This window comes from Thermothelomyces heterothallicus (genome assembly GCF_042370625.1).
Source record: "Thermothelomyces heterothallicus CBS 202.75 unplaced genomic scaffold P884_scaffold_13, whole genome shotgun sequence".
Lineage (NCBI taxonomy): Eukaryota > Fungi > Ascomycota > Sordariomycetes > Sordariales > Chaetomiaceae > Thermothelomyces > Thermothelomyces heterothallicus.
Genome location: NW_027192574.1, coordinates 490,665 through 513,776, shown reverse-complemented (window position 1 = coordinate 513,776; position 23,112 = coordinate 490,665). Strand labels below are relative to the sequence as shown.

The 23,112-nt window shown below is 44.1% G+C and overlaps 4 protein-coding genes across 4 annotated transcripts; 3 read left to right on the top strand and 1 right to left on the bottom strand.

Moving 5' to 3' along the window:
* Window positions 1-14,227: 14,227 nt before the first annotated feature.
* Window positions 14,228-15,502, top strand: P884DRAFT_278111 (uncharacterized protein; the record flags this gene model as incomplete). Its single annotated transcript, XM_069443153.1, has 1 exon — window positions 14,228-15,502. One exon carries the CDS (start codon window positions 14,228-14,230, stop codon window positions 15,500-15,502), a length of 1,275 nt encoding a protein of 424 aa, XP_069297053.1.
* Window positions 15,503-15,637: 135 nt separating this feature from the next.
* Window positions 15,638-17,315, bottom strand: P884DRAFT_278110 (uncharacterized protein; the record flags this gene model as incomplete). The annotated part of the gene is made up of 2 exons (XM_069443152.1): window positions 15,638-16,844; window positions 16,894-17,315. 2 exons carry the CDS (start codon window positions 17,313-17,315, stop codon window positions 15,638-15,640), a joined length of 1,629 nt encoding a protein of 542 aa, XP_069297052.1.
* Window positions 17,316-17,631: 316 nt separating this feature from the next.
* P884DRAFT_260374 (pre-mRNA splicing factor component-domain-containing protein) lies at window positions 17,632-20,340 on the top strand. The gene is made up of 2 exons (XM_069441441.1): window positions 17,632-19,663; window positions 19,719-20,340. The coding sequence occupies exons 1-2, from the start codon at window positions 17,651-17,653 to the stop codon at window positions 20,046-20,048; spliced, it is 2,343 nt and encodes a 780-aa protein (XP_069297051.1). The 5' UTR covers window positions 17,632-17,650; the 3' UTR covers window positions 20,049-20,340.
* An 870-nt stretch (window positions 20,341-21,210) lies between these two features.
* On the top strand, window positions 21,211-22,555 carry P884DRAFT_300279 (uncharacterized protein; the record flags this gene model as incomplete). Its single annotated transcript, XM_069444752.1, has 2 exons — window positions 21,211-22,414; window positions 22,482-22,555. 2 exons carry the CDS (start codon window positions 21,211-21,213, stop codon window positions 22,553-22,555), a joined length of 1,278 nt encoding a protein of 425 aa, XP_069297050.1.
* Window positions 22,556-23,112: the final 557 nt, after the last annotated feature.

Below are 23,112 nucleotides of genomic sequence, written 5' to 3'. Positions count from 1 at the left end.
AAGCAAGAAAGCAAGAAAGCAAGAAAGCAAGAAAGCAAGAAAGCAAGAAAGCAAGAAAGCAAGAAAGCAAGAAAGAAAGAAAGAAAGAAAGAAAGAAAGAAATGAAAAGTCTAATTCCGCGTACTGAAAGCGGATCGGATGGGCCGGCCAGCTCCGATGTTTTTTGATGTTCCTTCTGGGGTTGTCGCTGCTGGAGGAAGACTAGAGCCATGGCCGAGAGGGTAAACAGGCCTTAACGAATAGGCAATTACAGTACATGTGCATGTTGGGTAGGTAGTCTCACTCGCCGTGCGATCACTCATGAAACCTTAAAACCATGCCTTTTCTTCTCGCTGGCGAACTAGCTGCCATCGACCTAAAAGATGCCTCTGGTTTGGTGGTCATTCGTGGCGGCCCTTTCTCAATCAGGTTCGTATTTCTTCTGCAGATGTTCCCGGGTTAGAATGATTTAGTGGGTATGTTCGAAAAATGATAATATTCGACCTGATCGCCCCCTGCCGAACGCAGTGATGAGCTTCCGGGAGCATTGAAAGCAGTGTCTACAGTGGGTGGCTGTACGAAGGAAAGAGTGCCTTATTGAACTATCTATAAAGGAGACAAAACGACTGATATTTATAGACAAAGGAACTAGCCAATACATTAAACAGCCTTATACAGCTATGGTATATATATAGCTAATACTCTTAGAAGCTCTATAGCTTCTAATATACCCCTTAGTTAAACGCGGTAGTCGTTTAACTACACTTTATAGTAATACTGTTCCTAGTGTTATGTCCTTTGTCGCTCTTACCTCGATAGCTCCTTTAGGGGGCCTGCCTTCTGTATTTAGAAGTCTAAAAGAGTCGAGTATAATAGAGTAATTCCTTTAAAGCTATAGTTTAAATATAGCTATTATAACTATAGTAGTAATAGTATTACTAGTTTTAATTATAATAATAATAGGATAACTCTTTCTATACTCGAATTAATAGATAACTTATTAGGTATACCTATTATAAATATTATAACTACTAGTAGGTCGACTCCTACTCCTATAATACCTTGAAAGTATAAGTGTACTAAAGCTTCTATATTATAAGTACTCCTGTTATCTCTATTCGATTAATTTCATTACTAGTTTTATAGTTTTCTAGTGATTCTAGCGATTTAAGCAAATTTGTATAGTTTGGTTTCTTCTAATTAATTTAATAGCAATTCTATTATAGTTTCCTAGTGCCCTACTAGTTATATTAAGATCGTTTAAGCTAACTAAATATAGTAATATCAAAGCTAGCAAGCTTTATAAGGTCCCCTATAGAATGTATATATAGCCGGCTCTAGTAGGACGTTCCTTTAGCAAATGTCGTAATCATTCCAGCACTAGCTCCTACTATTCTTATTATACTTACAGTTACTATAAGTATAAGGCTATATATACTAATCCCCTATATATCTAATAGCTTTTACGATACTTATACTAACTATAATAGTAATCTTACTTCTTATATTAGGTTAGTAAAGGATTTAATAAAGGCTCTACTAGATAGAGCTAAGGCTTCTATAAGTGCTATAGCTTGATAGCTACAAATGACTACAGCTTAGACTAGCTATAAGATACAATACCATAGCGGTATTCACGCTATAGGCAGTACTCCTAGACCAACTAGTACAGGTCTACAGAAGTAGTAATAAGATACATTAATTCTTCCAAGTGCCAGAGGCACTTAAGGATACTATCTAAATATATATCTATAACCCCTAGCTTATCATCCCTATTAGTAGGTCCGTTAGATCTAACCTACTAATAACTATATATTATAATAAGTACCAGGGTTCAAAAAGAAAAATATAATAACCTATTATAACTTAGTAAATACATTAATCATTTATCTATAGTAATAATCCTAGTAAGTGTCTTATTTATCCTCCCTATTATTAAATCTGTCTATCCCTTAGTCCTTTTTCCCGGTAGTTCCTAAGTTTACAATAAATACCGATACTATAGACAGACACTCCTAAGGGGGCTATACAAGTGTTCTAGCCCTAGCCTAGGCGTCCTTAACCAGGGTATAGTTACTATAGACCGTACTAGTAGCCCTCTTACGTAAGGGGCTCTCCTATACTAGCGTGTCCGAGCGCGGGCATTTCTGGCCAGTGGCCACAGGCGGCAGCAGGTACGCTACCAGCCTAATAATCGAGCTTAGGGGAGCACTACATCTAGTGGTAGCCGGTAGAGGTAGGCGAGCTATAGGCTCCTGGCTCCTAGAAGCCTTCTATAGTGTGACAATTACTATAGTATATTTAGTAAGCCAGGCGATCGTTTCTTCTAGCTGCTGTATCTTCTCGTCTGCTCCCTTCCTCTAGTTAAGGGTAGCTATGTGATTATTACTTATAACTATAGAAGCCTCTTTTAGTTACCTAAGCTTTTCCTTGACTTGGTTAAGGTCCTTTTTGACGTTACTAATAGCCTTATCCTACCTCTAGACTATAGCCTGACCTATATTAAGAAGGTTAGCCTTAGTGGCTAGGTATTAGCGTTTGGTGAAGTCCTTATTAGTCTTGTTATCCTTAGTAGTACTATAGGCTATAGTAATATATATAGGTACTAAGTATAGGCCTTAGTAACTAGTTAGGCTATAGTAAAGGTAGTTAAGTTTAAATAGATAACTATTAACTAAGGTATTATTATCTCCTTTTAGTATATAAATATAGGCTACTAGTAGTTCCTTAGGCTCTAGTATACTAGTAGGTATTATACTAGTAGTATAGTAGGCTTTATATATATTCTCTAGCTTTTTCTTAAGGCTATATATAGTTATATTAGCCCTATATAAGTTATTACTAGCCTTCTAGTAGAAATGGTAGATCTAGTAATAGGTATAGATAAGCATTTCCTTATTACTATAACATTCCTAGTAGGCGTAGGTAAGGTAGTCCTTAATAGGCCTGATCATTATAGCTATAGACAGATATAATAGGCTAGACTTAATGATATTAGTACTGGTAAAGGGGTCGAACTTTATACCTATAAGGGTGTTTTCGGCCTCCTCGAGGCTATTAAAGGTGATATATATATTATTAAGCCTACCCTAGGACTCGGCTTCCTCCTCTTTATCCTTAGGATCCCTCTTAGTCCTATAGGTAAATCTACTAGTAGGTGCCCTATATTATATATACCTAATAGGTATAGTAGGCTAAGGTATAGGCTTAGGTAGTTAGAGTGTCAAGTCTAGCTATAATAAGGCCTAGGCTATCAGGCTAGTAGTAATATTAACTATAGTCTTATTAATGACTAATATACTTTCTTTATCATATTACTTGGTACCCTATAGTATAGCTATAGGTAAGCTAGTATATATATATAGGTATATAGTTATATCTTAGGTAGCATCGGTAGGGCTAGACTCTTAGTAGTCCTATTCTAGTTAAGCTATATCCGATTTGTAGGATAAGAAGTCGGTAGGCTCGAGTATCAGAATTGCCTAGTATATAGTTAGTGGCGTTAGAGGCCTCTTCTTATTTACTATATCCTATACCTTGGTAATAGCGACCTTAATTAGCGATAGAGGGGTTAGCGTAGTATCCTTATCTATAGGAATGTTAGGGAAGGCGTTAGCTAGCTACTTATACTAGTATACCTTGATTATATTAATAGGGACCTACCCGGTTTTACTAACACATTAGGCATACGTGACTATATAGGTGCCCCCTATCTTATATACCATGTTACCGTTAGTGGTACGAGGCTAGAATCCTCCTTATAGGTTCAAGGTCTTATAGTACTTAGCGAAAAACAATACTAGTATAATATAATCATTATCGCTATTAGTAGCTTTATATAGGTTAACTATAATAGAGGTACCTATAATAACACTAAATAGTATTACCTTTATCTCGCCCTTAATCTTAACGAAGGCAAATTTAGCCTCTAAATAGGGAATCTTAGTAGTATTATCCTTATCTATGCCATGGAAGGTCTTATAGTTAGCTATAGTCATTCGCTCTCCCTATAACTAGCGGCTATTAACGAAGTAGTACGTAGCTAGTAGGCGAACTACCTTATACTTGCTCTTGCTAGTACAGACTATATTAATTACACTTCTAGGGACTTAGGCTATAGTACCTATCTTACTATCGTAACACTATTCGACTATAGCGTCCCCTAGAAACTATAGGTATAGAGGGTTAAAAGTGTCGTAGGTAACACTATAAGGGGTATTAGCGACTCGAGGGGGTATACGCTATAGGTTATACTATAGTATATTAGGATCTTTGCCCTTAAAGGCTATAGCTACCTCTTTATAGCGTACTCGGACCGAGCTGCCCGTTACTAGGTTATTACGGAATTCCTCTTTGGTACCTAGGTTAGCTATAAAGCCTATACCACTTTCTAGTATTATATCTAGGTTCTCAAGGAGATCTTAGACATTGCTATCCGCCGGGGTGTTATTTTCGCTTATAGGGCCGGAGTATATACCTAGTATAGGCGTAGGTGTAGCCTATACCTGGTTAGATGCCTCTATAGCCGTCTGCTTTTTCTGCCAATTAATAGGTGTAAATGTAGTAGCCGGGGTATCGGCTGCTTTGGTCGCTATTACTAATTACGATACAGGTATATCTTACTAGCTAACCGGAGGCTTATTTCCGGTGGCTAGGCTTGTTACTATAGCTACTACCGCTACTATAGAGCCCTAGGCGCCTTTGGTAGCCTGTTTGTCGCTTTTTCTAGCCTTGCTTCTAGACTTGGCTATTATAACTAATAGAATTGAGCTATTCTTGGTTAATAAAACTTAGCAAAAGTCGTAAAAGTAAGTGGTTTTCTTATATATACGATAGGATAAAGTAAAAGGCAGTAGGAAAATACTCTCTAGGGCCTCCTTTTGATAGAAATAGAGGTATATAAGCTATAGGCAATGGCTATATAGTTACGTTAATGGAAAAGGCTGGCATTAGAGGGTTTGAAGGTTAGAAAAGAAGGTAGTTATTAAAGAAATTGTAGAAGAATTAAAGAGGTTCGAAAAACTAGAAAATAGTAGGAAATCTAAGGGTTTTTATAGTTTTTAGGCAGGGCTTTTAAAGATAGGATAAAAGAAGGCTTAAGCTATTAGTATTTAGCCCTATTATACTAAATAGGTAGGCTATTTAGCCCTATTTACTAAACAGTCAGGTTATTTGGTGGCTAACTAAGCTAGATACGTGGTTTAAAGTAGCCTATATATAGTAAATAGTAGAGTTTGAAATAAAAGTAGTAATAAAGACAATAGTATAAGGAATAGTAATAGGTTTTCTGGTGTTAAAATAGATTTAGGGTAGCCTATTAAAGGTATATATCTCTAGGTATTATTTGGCTTCTTCCTAGCTAGGTACAATACCCTAGGTCTAGCTAGAAGTCTTCTACTTCGGGGGTCGGCCTTGTTTCTTTCTAGGTAATGGTTAAATCTGACGGTGATTTATATATTCCTAGATCAATTTGCTAGAAGTAGCCTCCAGTTTACTCTAGGGAAGCCACTAATCGTCCTTTACGTTAAATCCAAGCTAGCAAACAAGGTATTTAACCCTTAGGCGCTTCTTTCCACGTATATGGTAGTCGACAATCTTCTCGATCTGCTAATATTCCTTACTATTAACTAGAATTGGCTACGGTAGTAGTACGGTTCTTTTAAACGGATCAGGACCTTATTTAATGTAGTAGAGTTAGGCGACGGATATAACTAGATAGACCTTCTAGGATTTAGGAAAATCTAGCTTATAAGCTAGTTTTCCTACCCTTTGCTTGATTTTAAATAGTCCTACTCTCTAGGCTAACCATTTCCTATTAGGTTTACCAGGTAAATAGTATCCCTTGTATAGCTATAGCTAAATAGTATCCCTAACTTCGAATTTGGTAGGTATATATCTCTAGTTATACTATAGTTTGGCTAATACTATAGCCCGATTAATCATTTTACTAGCTTCGGCCTAGTATTACTTATATAGGATTTCTAAGGCCTTATACCTGCTAGTTCTAATGGTTTTCTTACTTAGGATATCTAGCACTAAGTACGGTTTAAATCTATATACTAGTTTATTTAGGGACCTCCTAATACTAATAACTAGCGTATTATTAAGGTAATGCTATAAGGCCGGTAGGATTTCGACCTATAAGTAGTTAGAATTTACTATAAAGTTCATCTATAAGGCGATTTCTATAGTCTAGTTTATCTATTTAGACTACCTATCAATCTAAGGATAGTAGGCTATAGAAAATAGTAGCTTGGTTCCTAGTAATAAGAAGATTTCCTTCTATAGGTTAGATATAAATTTGGGGTTACAATCGCTAATGATTTAGGCTAGTATTCCCTAGTTAGTAAATATCTAGGTCCTTAGAAGAATAGTTACCTATTCTTTGGCCGTATACGTCCGGCGGCCGGCCACGAGAAGCTTCTTCTTACTAAACTTGTACGTCACGGTACAGAGTATATCTGCTAGGGTATAGCCTTCGAGTGACCAGAGGGTGCTAGTTATTAGCGCTAGCAGCAAGTTGGTAATGAAGTCTATAGCTACCGTATAGAATGGTATTAGCTAGGTACGAATAGGCTAGAGCTCCCCTAGTAGTAGGTTACAGTTAGTTAAGTTTACCTAATATACCTTATAGTACCGTACGAACTTCGAAACCTTCTAGGCCTTCCTACAGAAATAAATAGCTATAAGCTCGTTTATTATCTTGTTTTCACCGAAATGGTATATATCGTTATAAACTATCTAAAGGACTTGGTTAATATAGTTTTCTAGTAAGTAAAGTCTTCTAGTACTATCAAAATCTATATAGAAAAGCAGTCCATTCGAAAGTTCGAATAGTCCTATAGGTAGTTTTGGCCGTTTGTATTTTCTGGCTCCGGTACGGTCATTTCTAACCAAGTCTTTCTCGTTTTTATAGAGGGCTTGGTAGATAGGTCTGTATTTCTAGTCCTTAGGGTAACTAGTGATGATTCTAGCCCTAAATTTATCGCTAAGCACTAGTTCTATAATAGTTATATCTACTATAAAGGTATTAGTATCCTAGTAATCGCTCTAGATATCTCTAAGCTTATCTATTAGGCTATTCTTAACCTTTGGATCATCCTACTCCTAGGTAGGTAACCTTAATAGCGTATTAGGTACTATATTTAACGTCCTAGGGATATAGAAGATATTAAGGTTAAATCCTAATAGATAATTAGCTACGTTTACCAGTTTTAGGTTAGCCTTAGCTAGATCTATCGTAATTAAGGACGTATACTTTACTATCTCTTTTGTTAGGGTATAGTTAGTAAGGATATTAACTAGGTATCTATTTGACTATACTATCTTCTAAAGTTTCCTAATTACCTAGATAAGTATAGCAATTTCTACCTCTATAGATCTATAACGTTTTTCTACGTTAGTAGTCGCTCTTAATATAAATAGGATAGGCTATACTTCACTTAAAGGAATATCCCTACCAGGGATTTTCTTACTATCCTAGTCACCCTTAAGCTAGAAAGCGATAACGCTATAGCCGTTACGGCAGGCATCTAACTTAAGGAATAGTAGTTTTTCTAGGCGGTAGTAATAAAGGAACTCCTAGTTATACAAGTGCTCTTAAAGTAACCTAAAGGATTTAAGTTCTTCCTTAGTTAGGGTGAATTTAATAGTAGAAGTGACCACTTTCCAGGCTCTTTTGGCTTTCCTAGGCTTAAGCTTTCCTTCTTTCTATACTATAGCTATTAGAGCCGTCTTTCGTGCCTAAAGTGGCCTTACTTTTATATTAAACCACGGAATACCCTTCCTTAGCTAACCGGCCATTCCGAGGTAGTACTCTAGACTATTAAGTGTATCTAGGAACTTTAGCTTCTTAAAGGCGGCAATACGGTCGTCGGTTTTAGCGATGCCTTTGCCATTTATAATATACCTAAGGAGCCTTATGGCCGGGTAGCCTACGAATGATTTAGGTACGCTAATGTATATATAGGCCTTGTCAAGGATTTCGCAAATAGTATATAGGTATTCGAGGTATTCTTCCTTGGTTTTACTAAAGATAATAATATCATTAATATATACCCTAATAAAATGGCGGTATTTTAGGAAAAGTCTATCTATATAGTGTTATACAAAGGCTAGTGTATTCTTGAAACCTATAAGTACTATATTTGATTTTTCTAGGCTATAGTAGCTTATAACGATTATATGGTCGCTATACTCCTTAGCTATAGGTAGCTAGTAGAAAAGTCCTAAAGCATCTAAGGCTATAAAGAACTTGTTACTAACTATAGTAGCTATAATGTCATCCTAGTCAGGCAGGGGATAAATATCTAGGACCGTAATTATATTTAACGGTTGTAGGTTAACTATACTTTGGCTTTTCTTAACCTTTACCCTAGGCTTTTTAGAAACTTTCCTCTATATAATAAAGGCTAGGTATATAATTAGGGTTAGCTTATCTATAAAGGTAAATCTTCTAGATGCCTAGAGTTAGTTATAATACTTATTAAGGGCTTTACGGTCTTTAAGCCCTATTAGGTATAGTCTGACTATACGGACTTACTTTTGCCATCTATTAACTAGATTGATTTATATCTTCTAGTATTCTAGTATTAGTATAATTCCCCTATCCTAGTAGAGGTTATATTTATCTAGAAGTTCCTTTACCTTAAGTACAAATTTAGGGTTTATATTAGTAATACTAACGCCATCCTTGCTTTTAATGGCTAGGATATCATTAGGTTTCTTAATACTATATAATAGGGTATAAAAGCTTATCGCGTTTAGTAGAAGTTCCTAGTCGCCGTTAGCCTTTTCCTAGTAATATACGTACTAGGCTTCTTCTAGCCTTCTCTTTAACTCTTACTCGGTAATTCCGTCCTAAACCTTAGCCTATATATCTTCTATATCCGTCACGCTAATCTATATAGCGGTGTCCTCTCCTAAGTATTCTAATAGATGGCTAACCTTATCCCCTTTTCGGATAATTATAAGGGTATTAGTGTCATTTCGGATAATTACTACCCTTAGGGTATACTAGATAACTATAGTGTCCTAGATTCCTTCTTAGCCAGCGGCGAAGTAGAAGTACTTGTTCTCTAGGAGGTTATCAGGCAGTAGAATAAAGTATATCTCGAGTAGCTAGGTAGAGTATATAGGTACGATAGTATACCAGGCGGCGGTAACTTTCCAAGAGATAGGCTTAGGGTTCTTTTTCACGACGTCCCTATAGACCTTCATATTAGCTAATAATCTAAAGGTATAGATGCCCTTAATAAAGTTAATCTTGATACTATAAGCGGTTATAAAGTCGGTACCTAGTAGTATCTTTAGAGTAAGTTTATTGATGACATCGGTTATAACGTAGATATACCCGTCAATAGGTATATTCCTAGCCTCTCCTAGGATATAGAAGTTAAACTTAACCTACTTGCTAATTATAGTCCTTAAATTAACTCCTTTAAGAGTATAAGACTTACCCTTGATCTATCGGGGGTTCTTTACCTATTAGGAAATCTATATCCGATCGACTAGGTTAGTCGAACTACCTATATCGAAGCAAATGTCCGTGGTTTGGTCTCCTAGGTTAGCTTAGACCGGAATATAGAGGTAGGACGTCTTTCTTATCTAGTAGAAGGGTATTTCTATACTTAGATTTACTTCTACAACTTGGCTAGGTTCGAAAGAGAGAAGAGTAGTTTCCTATGGCGCTTCTGTAGATGGTTCTAGCGGTGTAATAATGCCTAACGATATAGTCATACTTTCCGTGAATTCTCGTTCTACCTAGGGAAGCTCTTCTATTAGTAGTTCGGGTAGGTATAGCTTCCTTTCGTAGTTTTACTACCAATAACAGTATAGCTTTTCTTAACTTATAAAAGTCTAACTATAAAGATTATACCTATTGTTGTCCTTCTAGTAGTAGTTTTCCGTGACGGTGGCAAGGAAATATACCTCTCCTTTGCTAGCGTCCCCTTTGGTTTCTGACTCGTAGTTACTAATCAGAAAATAACTAGTAGCCTCGAGTTCTTTATATTTAGCTTTAGCTTTCTTATCCTCGCTAGATACTATTATAGTATTATAGTAGTAATAGGTACTATCCTTATTAATATACTTCTAGCTATAGCGGTAGAACCGTCTAAAGTAGGGATTCTAGTTACTGTATCTACCCTTTTCCTAGGCTCTAGTGCCCTACGGGCGGCCATTTTTGACTTAGTTATTACGCTCCTTCGGTCGAGACTCCTAGTTATAGCTTTAGAATCGCTCCTCTTATAGGAGATACCTACGTTTCCATTCCTCCCTTCTCTTATAATAGTTAGTCTAGTACTACTAATCTTAACTACCCTTTTAGGGGTTAATATATAATTAATTAGCTTATTCCTTATTAGTATTATTACTATTATTATTACTAGCCCTATCTAAGGTTTTATTGACATTAAATATAACTACCTTCCTTGACCTCTTTTTAGCTCTAAGTTCTTCTAAAAGAGCTTCCTATTTTTTAGAGGTATAGAGGAGGTATTAGTCAATGGTATCTATCTTATATAGCTTAAGGTAAAGCTTGTAAAGTAAGGGAGTTATTACTAACTAGAGTCTAATCAAGAGCTAATAATTCGTCTTATCTCCCTAGACTTAGGTATAGTAGAAGAGGTCTATAGCAAATTTATAGATAGATTTGCCTAAGGCTAGGTCGTCTTTAATATAGCTATTTTAAACTAGCTATTAACCTACTTAATTAAACTAGATACCAAATCGTTCTTTAATCCTTTAGAGCTATATCTCTATACTTAGGTATAGGGTCTCCTTCTTAGTTAGTAATAGTTATTACTTATATTACTATAAGGCTAACCTATAGAATAATACCTATAGGTCACTTTATAAGAGAAGCTCCTTAGAGATATTTCCTCTAACTATATTATAGATATAGTTAATTTAGAGGTTAGCATTAGTATAATAATAGATCTTTTTATAATAGAAGATTAGCTAGCTATTTATAATCTTTTAGTTAGTATCTAGCTAGAGTAGGCTAATATTAGTAATCTTCTAAGCTTAGTCTATTACTAGTTATAGCACTATACGTACTAGCTATAGCTAAGGGGAACTAATATCTACTTAGTCAGTTATAGCATTCTAAAGAAGTCTAACCATTACCCTTTAGAGTAATCTTATAATTATTTCCTCTATTAGGTCTAGTAGTAAGAGGGGTATATATCCTCTTATAGGGTTATCCCCTACTAGTATTAGCATTATTATTAGCAATCCTCCCGTTAGTTAGACCATTAGCTAAGGGTTTTATAAAGGTCCCTATTAGGGTTCTTCCCTTTTTAGAAGTTCCCTTGGTATATTAATTATAATTATAGTTTAAGTAGCTCTAATAGATCTACTTAGTATCTAATCACCCTATCTACTTAGACCTACTAGGTTTAGCTTAGGCCTTAGGGTCTCTAATAGATCTAGTAGGCCTATAGGCAGAGTTATCCTTTATAGGGCGGTTTCTAGTAATATAGCAAATTATTAAACTAGATCTTCGGGACTTAGCATTTTTAGGGTCTCTAAGGGTCCCCTATACTAGCCTTCCTTCTAAACTTATACTTCTAGTATAATTCTCGCTATAGGTAGTAATAGTAGAATAAGAGCTTCGTTTAAGAGCCGGGGAAGGAGTCTTACAAAGTGCCTAACAAGCCCTCTTAGGGTATAGTCATTAAGAGTCTATAATTCCAGGTAATCCTCGTCTATCAGGTGGTTATAGAAGTCCTAAATGTAAGTAGAGTGGTTATTAGCCTCCTCGAGAGATATTACTAGCTTAAGGAGTTAGAGGTCCGTTAGAGAGAGCTTCTAAACCTAACGCCGGTAGGCGTTTCTAACGATAAAGCAGTAGGTCTAACGCGCTTACTATAGTTCAGACTCGTTTATCGGTTCTTGATAATATTATTATTACCGTCGTTTTTAACCGTTTAGGCGTCTGCTTGGAGTAGAGGGGTATAGTTACTTGACTTAGGCAAATAGTCTCCTATAGCGTTCGAACGTAAATAGTAATAAAGATTGTAGATTCGAACCGGTAGTAGGTACTACTTGCTATAGCTCGATGGTTACAAATGACTATAGCTTGGATTAGCTATAAGATACGACACTATAGCGGTATTCGTGCTATAGGTGGCACTCCTAGACTAACTAGTATAGGTCTATAGAAGTGGTGATAAGATGTGTTGATTCTTCTAAGTGCTAGAGGCACTTAGGGATGCTATCTAAATATATGTCTATGACCCCTGGCTTATTATCCCTATTGGTAGGTCTGTCGGATCTGACCTACTGATAGCTATATACTGTAATAATAAGTCCCTAGATCCTAAACCTTATTACCTCTAATGTATAGGCAAGTTACTAATATTTATATATAGGATCTTAAGAAGTAATATATAGTTCTTTGGAATGACCTTAAATGCGCTGGCATCTCCTCTAAGCAAGTTAAGAATAATATAAAGGAGTATAAGTTTGATAAGGCTAAACTCGTACACTTTACGAAGATTACCTACTCTATATATAATATCTTCTACTAGCTAGGTAAAATCAAGGAAGGCTATAATACTTGTATTAGTACGTCTGATAATATATTAGATGTTATATTGTTACCTAGTAAAGATGAAGGTAAGGGTAAAGCTATGAATCCTAGTGATGGCTAATAGTAATAGAAGGTTATATAGATATTTCTAGGAGTACTAGGTAGTATTTTATCTCTCGAAATTAACTTATTTTCTACCCCCTAGTTATATAAGCCTGTAATTAATATCTTAAAGATTAAGGAAGGCTCTCTAGCGCTTAAAAGCCTATTAGCTAAGTCGTTTTATAAGCCTATCTACTAGTATCTAACTAGTTAGTAGATATATAGCTTTAAACGTTCCTTTTGCCACTTCCTAGTATAACTATATATTATAGATATCTATATACTATAGGCAAGTATTAATACGTTCGTTCTTAGCTATCACTAGTCTGATCATTTACTAATTATCGTAGTAGATGTTCTAGGGTTCTCTAAGCTTAAGATCAATATCTATAAATAGCCTTTTAAGCGCTATAGCCTCTCTTACTATAAGGGAGAGCTTTAGAAGTTCTACTTTAGTACTTGACGTTATAACTATATCCTAGCGTAATACCTTCTATATAATAGGACCGCCAAATAGGAAGAAAATATATCCCTATAATAAATACTACGTATCTAGATTATCTATATACGAAGCGTCCCTAGCGATTATAAACGTTAGACTATCTAGTGTTCGCTTACCTCTATACTAGATTGATAGGTAAGAGCTCCTAAATAGATATCTTACTACCCGCTATACCTCTAATAAGTAGTCTAGTCCTAGGTTGGTTAGGTATCAAGAGAGTACTAAATAGGTATATATAATATCTAGACATAATATAACTACGTAATATAGGATTGATCCGACAAGCTCCTAATCCTCTTTGATCTATATACTAATAGCACTCCCCTTAAACTTCTTAAGTTCTTTATAGCTTAAGGTAGTTAACTTGTATATACTAGATATATCTAGCCTATATCTTCTTACTACCTTTCTAATATATTAGTTATAGATTAACTATATCTTATATATAGGTTAGTCTCGAATTACCCTAATGCCAAGGAACCATCCGATATCACCCTACTTATAGACGTTATATCGAGCTTTGATTCCTTCTATTATATACTTGGCTGCTATAATATTACTTTTATAGAAGAAGACTAAAAAGTCATCAATATAGAAGATTAGGATGACGCTTTTATCGTAGCTTAGAAAGAGGTATTTCTCTTTACCTAATAGTTCTATATCTAGTTCTAATAGCGTTTTATAGAACTCCTTATACTATAAGAGTAGCGAGTCTCTTAAGCCGTATAGAGCTCTTTATAACTCTATATATTTCCCTAGCTACTTCGCTAGAGTTCCTTCGTTATATAGATAAAGGAGTAGTAATAATTAACCCTCTCTTTATTTTATAGCTATTCGTTTAACTATATAGGGTCCCTAGGCTCGCGTACCCTCCTCCTACCTCTACCTCTCCTTATAGGAGGTTACTAAATAGCTTCTCCTTTACTTCTACCTTCTAGAGGACGTAGCCAATAGCGAATAGTAGCAATGAGGGGGCGACAATGCGGCGAGTTGACGCGGCGCATATGGTTGTCCTCGTTTGAGTGTTCCCCCTTTCCTCACCTGCGCCGGTTGACTTCTCTCGTCAACTTTCTCTTCAACCCAAATATATCATTATCACATCGCCCACCATGGCGCCCTTCTTCAAGAAACATAAGGACACGGACAAAGCGGGGAAGAAAGGAGGAACGGGAAAGGCGAAGGTGAAGCCAGAGGGGAAAGCAAAGACGACCGGTGGAGGCGCGGCGGATGCATTAGCTCTTGCCGGTTCGCCCAGTGCCGAGCCGGCACTTTTTCTCAACGACGAAGACGAGGAGTTCCTCGAGCGCCTGGTATCAAACGACAACGAGGACGACGAGGACGGCCGGCCGCCTCCTCTCCCACCCCGTCCAAAGACCCCTGATCTGGTCTGGGACGACAGCGAATCGTTCCGCGTGTCGCGCGCCGGAGAGGGCTCGACTACCACCCCCCCCACCGCGACCGCTGCGGGCGCCACCACTACTACCACCAAGAAGCCCAACCGCCTCTCCCGCATCTTCCACCGCAAACACAGCACATCGACCACTCTTACCGTCCCCTCCAGCACCGCCGCCGAGGTCACCCCAGAAGAGGCGGACCGCGAATGGGCCGATCTGAACAGAGTCCTCTCGCCCCTCGGCATCGAGCCCGCCGATCCTGATTCTCCGAACGCCCCCAACAAGGGCGCCAAGAACAGCAGCAGCAGCACCACCGCCACCACCACCAAAGCAAGCAAGACCAGCAGGACCAAAGCCGCCGCCCTGACCGCCTCGGCCGAGATCCAGTCCCTCCTGCGGCAGTTCGTCGTCGTGCTCAAGGACATCATGCGCGGCGCCCCGACCGCCGTCGACGACCTGACCGCGCTCCTCGACGGCCGCAACGACGTGCTCAAGCGCGGCTTCGAGAAGCTGCCGTCGTCCATGCAGAAGCTCGTGACCCAGCTACCCAAGAAGCTGACCAGCTCCCTCGGCCCGGAGGTCCTGGCCGCCGCGGCCGAGGCCCGGGGCCTCAAGAAGGACACGGACGCGGGCGGGCTGGCGCGCTTCCTGATGCCCAAGACCCTGAACGACCTGGTCCTCACCCCGGCCATCGTGAAGAACATGCTGAAGGCGATTGTGAACGCGCTCAAGGCCAGGTGGCCCGCCTTTGTGGGCACCAACGTGCTGTGGAGTGCCGCCGTGTTCCTGTTGCTGTTCGTGTTGTGGTACTTTCACAAACGGGGGAAGGAGGAGAGGGAGAAGAGGGAGAAGGAGGCGGCTGAAAGAGAGGCTGGAGAGGGAAAGGTGGATGAGAAAGAGGTGAGCGCGGAAGATGGGCTGAGGCAGGCTGAGGAGGACGTGTCGAGCGCGGTGGTTGTCGTCGAGCCGCCGGTCGAGAGCTCGCGGTAGTGAGATACCCCAAACAAAGGAGGAGGTCGCCGGTTTTATGGCCGTGGCTTATATATCCTTATCATTGCTGTTTGCCGTAATCAGATACCGTGGTTGCCGTTTTTTTTTTTTTTTCCCCTTTTACTTGTTCACCTTTCAATCGTCCTGGACCAGTTCCTTGATCTCCTCCCTTCCAGGCGCGACCGTCTCGGCTTTCTCATCACGAGCTGACCGATCAATGATCTTCTGGCCATCCTGCATCCAGAAGCCAACCTCGTCCACAATGTCGTAGACAATGTCCTCCACAATCTGTTCGTCGTAGCGCTCGTACATCGCCCGCAGCTTGTTTAGTTCCTTACCTGACGACCCGTCAACGCCGCCCATTTCTGCATCCTCCGGCGGAGGCGGGTACCAGAAATTGGGCCCAAAGTTGACCTCCACCGCGCCTCCCCGGAAGACGCTCACAGCCGGGTAATACCCCAACGACCCGTCGTCGAGCGCGTCCCGGCCACCCGTCTGCTGCGCTTGCTTGGATGCCGGCGGGAGAAACGCCAGTAGGTCGGTCCACGGCGTTCCCATGAGGACTCCGTTTTTGTAGATCTTGATGTACGAATTCGGCAGCGTGCGCAACGCGGGGACCGGATGGTTCGGATTCGGGGCCTCCAGGTTGCGTCCCGGTCCCACCGGCGACGGGTTCATCAGTTCCTCCAGCTCCTTGGTTGGATGATAGTCAATCTTCTCAAAGTAGATGTGCGCTTTGAACCGGATCGGGATGCGATCGCGGATGATGTTTGGCGCTTCAGCCTGGTCCGGTTCTTCATCATCCGCAAGGTCGACAACCGGGTTGTACTGCCCTTGCACAATCTTTCGATGCAGGCGCTCTGACGGCAGCCGTATCTCCAGTCCGATAACGTCACCTTCCTTGACCTCTTCCCCAGGCGGAAAGAAATCTTTGGGCCGAGACATGTGCACCTTCTGCCCCGACACGTCCCGGATGCCGTAGCTGTAGGCGTCAAACCCAACTGGCGCGTCTAGCGATGCTTCCCGCCGGGCGAACCCTACCCGGACATGACCGTGCGAGTCGGGCTCCCCTTCCTTTCGCTCCTTCAGTATGCCCCGCGTGATCTTGCACTCCCAGTACCACCGTCCCTCGCGGACGGCAATGTTGGCGCGTGACATGCGAAACCCCTTGTCTGACGTGACGTGCATCCCATTTCGGTCGAAGAACATGTGTGACGCGGCATCTTCAAACGACATGTGGGCCCCGAAGGGCGGCGGCTCGGTGTTGCGGTAGTAGAACATGGAGGGGAAAGCCGGGTCGGCTATGCAGTGCGTGTAGTGAAAGCTCTTCTTGTTGTAGACGCTGCAGAGGTTAGCAACGGCGAGGGAGAAGCGCAATCTCGGGCACATACTGATCTGACGTCTCGAAGAACTCGATCGTCCTGCCCTCTGGATCCTGCACTTCGTGATGGCTCGTGAAGACGGGTCCTCTGGATAGCTCGAAATCGGTCGGCTTTGGATGGGCGAGCTTGTAGCGAACAGGACCCAGCTCCTCCGGTGGCTCTTGCTGCCTTGGATCTGGCGTTGCTCTCGCGCTGTCGGAGGTGCCCTTGGACTCTCGCTTCTTGAGTGAATCCTTCTTGGCCCTTTTCTCCCGGCCCGTTACCTGGTTCTCTTCGGTTTGCACCTGTACTTTCTGGGGTTTGGACTCGGGGTTTAATGGCGATGATACCGCGGGACTGTGGTCATCCTCGAGAGAGCGTTTCTGGGGAAGTGTAGAGTGCAAGGAGGATGGAGTCGGCTCCCGCTGGGGAGAGACCGCCTCCGAGGCCATTTTGAAAATATTTTGGTTGTCGACAGTGGGTTATGATTCCAGAAAACAACTGATGTATGGCAGACTCGTAGCAGGCTTTAATGGTTGCGCAATGCTTTGATGAACTTGCATCGGAGTTTCTTCCGTTTCCGAGCTTTTGCAGAGCTGCCGCGCCGAGACGCGACCTAACTACTGGCTCGCTGCAGCGAGTTGAAGCATGGGTGGGGCCAACGAGTGGATGACGGCCAATCAAACTGGAGCGCTGCCTGCCGCAGAGCCAAAACGCCAGGCTTGGGATTCACCCGTTGCCTTTGATTTTCATCACCAAACAACACCACCAACCCCAGCCATCAAAGATGCCCGTTGTCAAGGGAGGCGTGTGGACCAACATTGAGGACGAGATCCTCAAGGCGTCCGTTAGCAAATATGGGCTGAACCAGTGGGCGCGCGTGTCGTCGCTGCTGGCGCGGAAGACGCCGAAGCAGTGCAAGGCGCGATGGAACGAATGGCTCGACCCCAGCATCAAGAAGATTGAGTGGAGCAAGGAGGAGGACGAGAAGCTGCTGCACCTTGCCAAGCTGATGCCAACACAATGGCGCACCATCGCCCCGATCGTCGGCCGCACCGCCAACCAGTGCCTCGAACGATACCAGCGCCTCCTTGATGAAGCAGAGCAGAGGGAGGCGTCTGCCTTGGGTCTGACGGGCCCGGAGGGCGGCGAAACCAAAGCACCCACCGCCGACGCTGTCCGCCGTCTGCGCCCTGGCGAGGTCGATCCCGATCCCGAGACGAAGCCCGCCCGGCCCGATACGATCGATCTCGATGAGGACGAGAAGGAAATGCTGAGCGAGGCCCGCGCCCGCTTGGCCAACACGCAGGGTAAAAAGGCGAAGCGCAAGGCTCGCGAGCGGCAGCAGGAAGAATCGAGGCGTCTCGCCGCCTTGCAGAAACGGCGAGAGCTCAAGACAGCCGGTATCAACATCAAGGTCACGACGCGGAAGAAGGGACAGATGGACTATAATGCGGACATCCCCTTCGAAAAGAAGCCTGTTCCGGGATTTTACGACACCACCGAGGAGATTGCGCGAAACGAGTACCAGCGCGCACACTTTGACCCGAAGAAACAACAGGTTGGCAACAAGCGCAAAGGCGAGGAGGAAGGGGATGCCGACCGCAAGCGGCGGAAGAACGAAAAGGACGGGCCGTCCGCGTCGGTCCAGGCCGCTCTTAAGGCCGGCCAGATGCAGAAGCTTCGCGAGGCTGAGCAGAGCAGCAAGCGGAAGCCCCTAGTTCTGCCGGCACCGCAGGTCAGCGATGGAGAGTTGGAGGAGATTGTCAAGATGGGCATGATCGGCGAGCGGGCGAGCGCGATGGCAAGAGACAGCGACAACGATGCCACCCGCGGGCTGGTAGGGAACTATTCGACACTCAACACGAACGCGCCCATCAGGACACCTCGTGCCCCTCCACAGGAAGACCACATCGCGAACGAGATTCGAAACATCCGGGCGTTGACAGAGACTCAGTCGTCACTGCTGGGCGGTGAAAACACACCCCTTCATCAAGGACCAGGGTCTACGGGATTCGAATCAGCCGCTCCGCGGAAGCAAGTTGTCGCTACGCCGAACCCACTTGCAACGCCTTTGCGGCCGGCTGGTAGTGCTGTCGGCGCGACGCCACTCCGGGCAGGGCAGACTCCGCTACGCACGCCCCGCGATACCTTCTCCCTGAACGCGCCAAGCACCGAGATGGACATGGTTGGTGGAACGCCGGCAGACGCCAGGATGCGCGAACTGTCCCTTCGTCACCAGCTCAAGCAGCGCCTCGCCGCCCTGCCCAAGCCAAAGGAGACTGAGTGGGAGCTGGAGCTGCCAGAGGAAAAGGAAGAGCCCACGACGGCCGAGCAAATGGAGGTGGACGCGGCAGAGCGCGACCGGAGAGAACGAGAGATCCGCGAAGCCCAAGAGCTTTTGGAGCGCAAGCGTCGGACACAGGTGATGCAGCGGGGCCTACCGCGAGCCGTAGAAGTCGACTACAACAAACTTGTACAGGCTGCGTCGGAGATCGACGATCCCGCACGAGCCCTTGTTGCTCGCGAGGCGGCGCTGCTGATGGCGCATGACGCCACTCGTTATCCGCTCCCCGGCGCTCCCCCGGCAGCCAAACCGGTTCCTCTTCCCCAAATCGACGATTCGGCTCTCGCCGAAGCTCGCCTCCAAATCCTTCTCGAAATGAAGGAGCAACCAAAACCGGAAGAAGTCCAGGCTGTGTGGAACAAGGAGAACACAAACTCTCTGCTCCTCGGCCTCGGATGTTACGACGATGATGACGAGGAAGACCAGGTCGCCACGCTCAAGTCGGCTCTTGATGTAAGCTCTTGATATCCTTCCACCCCAGTCATTAGCAGCCACTAACTCTCAACAGTCCGCCCTCGAGTCACTCATCTCTTCAGCCGAGAAAGGCAACAAGCTGGAGAAGAAGCTTGGCCTGCACTTAGGAGGGTACAAGAACCGCGCCGAGATGCTGCGCAAAAAGGTTGTCGAGGCGCACGCCGCGCTCGAGAAGGCGCGGAACGCGCTCGGGGGGTTCAGGATCCTGCAGGCTAGCGAGCAGCAGGCGATCCAAAACCGGCTGGCGGCGCTCAGGGCCGAGGTGGCGTTTGTGAGCACACGCGAGCGGCAGGCGCAGGAGCTGTATCGCAGTGTGAGGGCCGAGCTGGAGGATCTAAGGATCGAGGTTGATGCGCGGCAATAGGGGGCTGTTAAGGGTATTAATGGCTCTTCGTTAGGCGTTCTGGGAGCGTCGGGTCATATTAGATTGTCTGAATGCGGTAATCGCGTATCTCTGGCGAGAAGTGTTTCCCAGTTACTGTCGGATCCGGCGCAATTAGTCCCACTTTGACTAGCCGTTTGTGCAGAACAGCTCGAGTTTTGGGAATGGAATGACAAAGTATTGGATTCTAAGCGTTTAGCGTGACATTGACCAACTTCAAAGAGGGAACCGGACATTGATGCGAGATTCTTAATCTTGAGTTCCATCACTCGGGTACTGATGGGCAAAATGAGTATGTACAGTACAGTACATACCTAGCCAAGTTTCGCCTAAAAACGACCCGGGTCAGACTTGGCGAGAGTAGGCTTTCAATGAAGCGTAGTACCGTGCATGAACAGCTTTCTGGGCTATTGCAGCTTCAGTTGTTAGACCGGGGGTTGACGGTGCTGCATATGAACAAAGGCATGGAGGTGGCATCTTAGGAGGAATAAGTAATACTTCAAATCCTCTGTCCCTCAAGACTGCTCTTGCTCCAAAGTTTGATATTCCTTGACTGAACATTCCCATTCCCGTTGACAGGCCAATAGCCTACCCCTGTCGCTCTTGAACAGGCAAGTGGGCCGGCAAGCGTTGGAGTGCTTCACTACTCCGTAGCAGGAGCGAATGAATACTCTGTACGGATTAAGGTGCATATCCGTCCACGAGGGAGGCAACCCATCTGTGGGCAAGCTACTTACTCGTCACCAAATATCCTTATTACTATATGCACCCAGGAGGGAGTGAGATTCATAATAAAACGTATGAGGTTGCGGTTTCCACACAAATGGAACCACAACAATTGAGCAATAACTACGAAGATACGTGCATTGTGATTATGAGAAGAGATCCGATGCTTGTCGGGCACCTTTATCATCCCAATGTTTGCCGCTTTGAAATTTCAAGATCTTTTTGCAACTTCTGATTCCAAATAACCTGCCTGGTCCTTGTTCTTGACTGAGGTAGTTAACTGAGCCCAACGCCCAATCAATCCGACAATCCGAACCGCCGGACTTCCCTTTCGCTGCAGGTTCGATACCCTAAGAATAACAACTGGATTGTATTGATGTGGGCTAACATCCTAGACCTGTATCGCAGTCCTCGGAAGATGGCATCCAACACGCCAATTTCCAAGCACTACAGAGATATGCGACGGTTTTGGCCATCCAAGAAAGACTCGAGCCAGCAGATGGCGTTCGCTTTTCTTCTTGTCACTCAGCTTCCCTTTCCAAACGGGGTGGTTCCGCGTGTCATCAGGTCTCAATTTCTGGAGATGTTTGCGTCAAACACCGAACGCGCCGAACAGATTGCCAACGCCTGCGCGAACGGCCCAGCGATCGACTCGCTCGTCATTCTGCTTCGCCTCCTTTTGGCGCTCGGTCTCGACCCACGGCTAAGCAGACAATACCCGCTCTTCAAGCTGGCATTCCACGACTTTGGCCGTAAAATGGTGGATGACTACATTGTGAAAGGGGAACTACTAGACATTCTGTATCCAAATGCGGTCGGCCCGGCTAACCGTGTCCACCAAAAAACGACCTCCTCTGAACAACCAGTCGAAGGGGACGAATTTGAACGCGTGCAAGTGACCCTGGGCGAACTGCTCAAGCATCCCCTCGTCTCTGCAGCGCTGTGGTCGCACCCATCTCTGCGATTCTTTCGGTGCCGCACGTGGGCCAAAAAGCTAGGAGAAGCCGTCTTTGCGCCCTACGAGCTCAGCAAGGCGCAGCCCGGAGCATTATCTTCCCTGCAGCGAACCCCTTACCAGATCGACAATCCGCATCCCATCGACCTCGGCGAGTACTTTTCCCGGCACCTGGGCATCCGGGACAAAAACGACGTCAGCATCGCCTTTGCGTGCGAGTTCCCAATCGTCATCCCTGTCATCATGAGGGGCGTACAAAAGTTCGACAGCATCCGCTCGTTCGTCGTCGAGGGTCCGTACGATTACCAGTGGCACAAAAACGGCACCCTGTCGCCGCTCACAAAGTCCCGAGCCTACCGCCTCCGCGCGGTTCTCAACCTCGCCGAGAGCGACGTTCGCATCTACCACCAGGACACCAGCCCGCTCATCGAGCAGCTGGACCCGGATTTAATAGCGGCCTTCAAGAATCCCGGCGAGCCTTACGTGCCAAAGGAGGCGTATCTACCAAAGCTGCAGCGTGGGGAGCATGCTAGGGGATGGACGTTTGAGGACAGCCCGACCCGCCACTTCCTGCTCATCTACGCCAAGTATCGCACCGAGAAGGGCAAGCCGTTCGAGAAGCATAGGGTAGATTTCGGTGAATACATCCCGGTTCTACGGGGCAATGGTGCGTTCGTTCGACCAGACATGTCTGTTTGACTAGAGTCCAGACTTCGCTGACCGGTCTTCATCAGGTGAGCAGCGACCGGCGTCAAGTCCGTACGTTCGTCTCGGAGAGGAACAGTCCCCGCCGAATCAATTCCTCTAAACATCTTTCCAGCGTATGTACACTCAAGCATTCGGTTCTCTCGGAGACAATTAAGCGAATCTGGCAGAGACCCGGCAGCCGCATTATGAGCCGCCCCTAAGTAGCACAAGAAGACGGATAGGATACGCACAATGGATACCGGGAATACGGGCTCAATTGGTCTCGCCGAGTAAATTAATCTGTCCGGTTTATATTTCTAGCGTGTCTAGCATAGAAAGATGTTCCTTGGGGAGGCGGACAAGAATAAAACAAAATAGGATGTACGCTCCTTCATAAACAGAAGGAAATTAATGGAACTTGCCGGTTGGGGTGTAGGCTGGCCACATCCTAATGGGTCCCGTGTTCGTATCTGCACGTATCAAGTGACTCCCTGAATTCCCTGCTGCTCTTCCGCGAGTTTTACTTCAGGGGCTAATAGAACTGATTCTTGATAACGGAGAACAGACCCTTAAGGTCGAAGACTCAGGCCGGGGAGACAAGCCGGCGAGCCGTTATTAGTCGGGGAAACTTACCGGTCGATAGAATCCGCGGGATCTTGCTCGTCTTTACCACGGCCG

Bases quoted from the DNA above. Each gene is read 5' to 3' on its own strand.
- P884DRAFT_260374 (XM_069441441.1), top strand. From the start codon at position 17,651: ATGCCCGTTGTCAAGGGAGGCGTGTGGACCAACATTGAGGACGAGATC. The intron at 19,664-19,718 runs GTAAGCTCTTGA...AACTCTCAACAG, and splicing joins CGCTCAAGTCGGCTCTTGAT to TCCGCCCTCGAGTCACTCAT.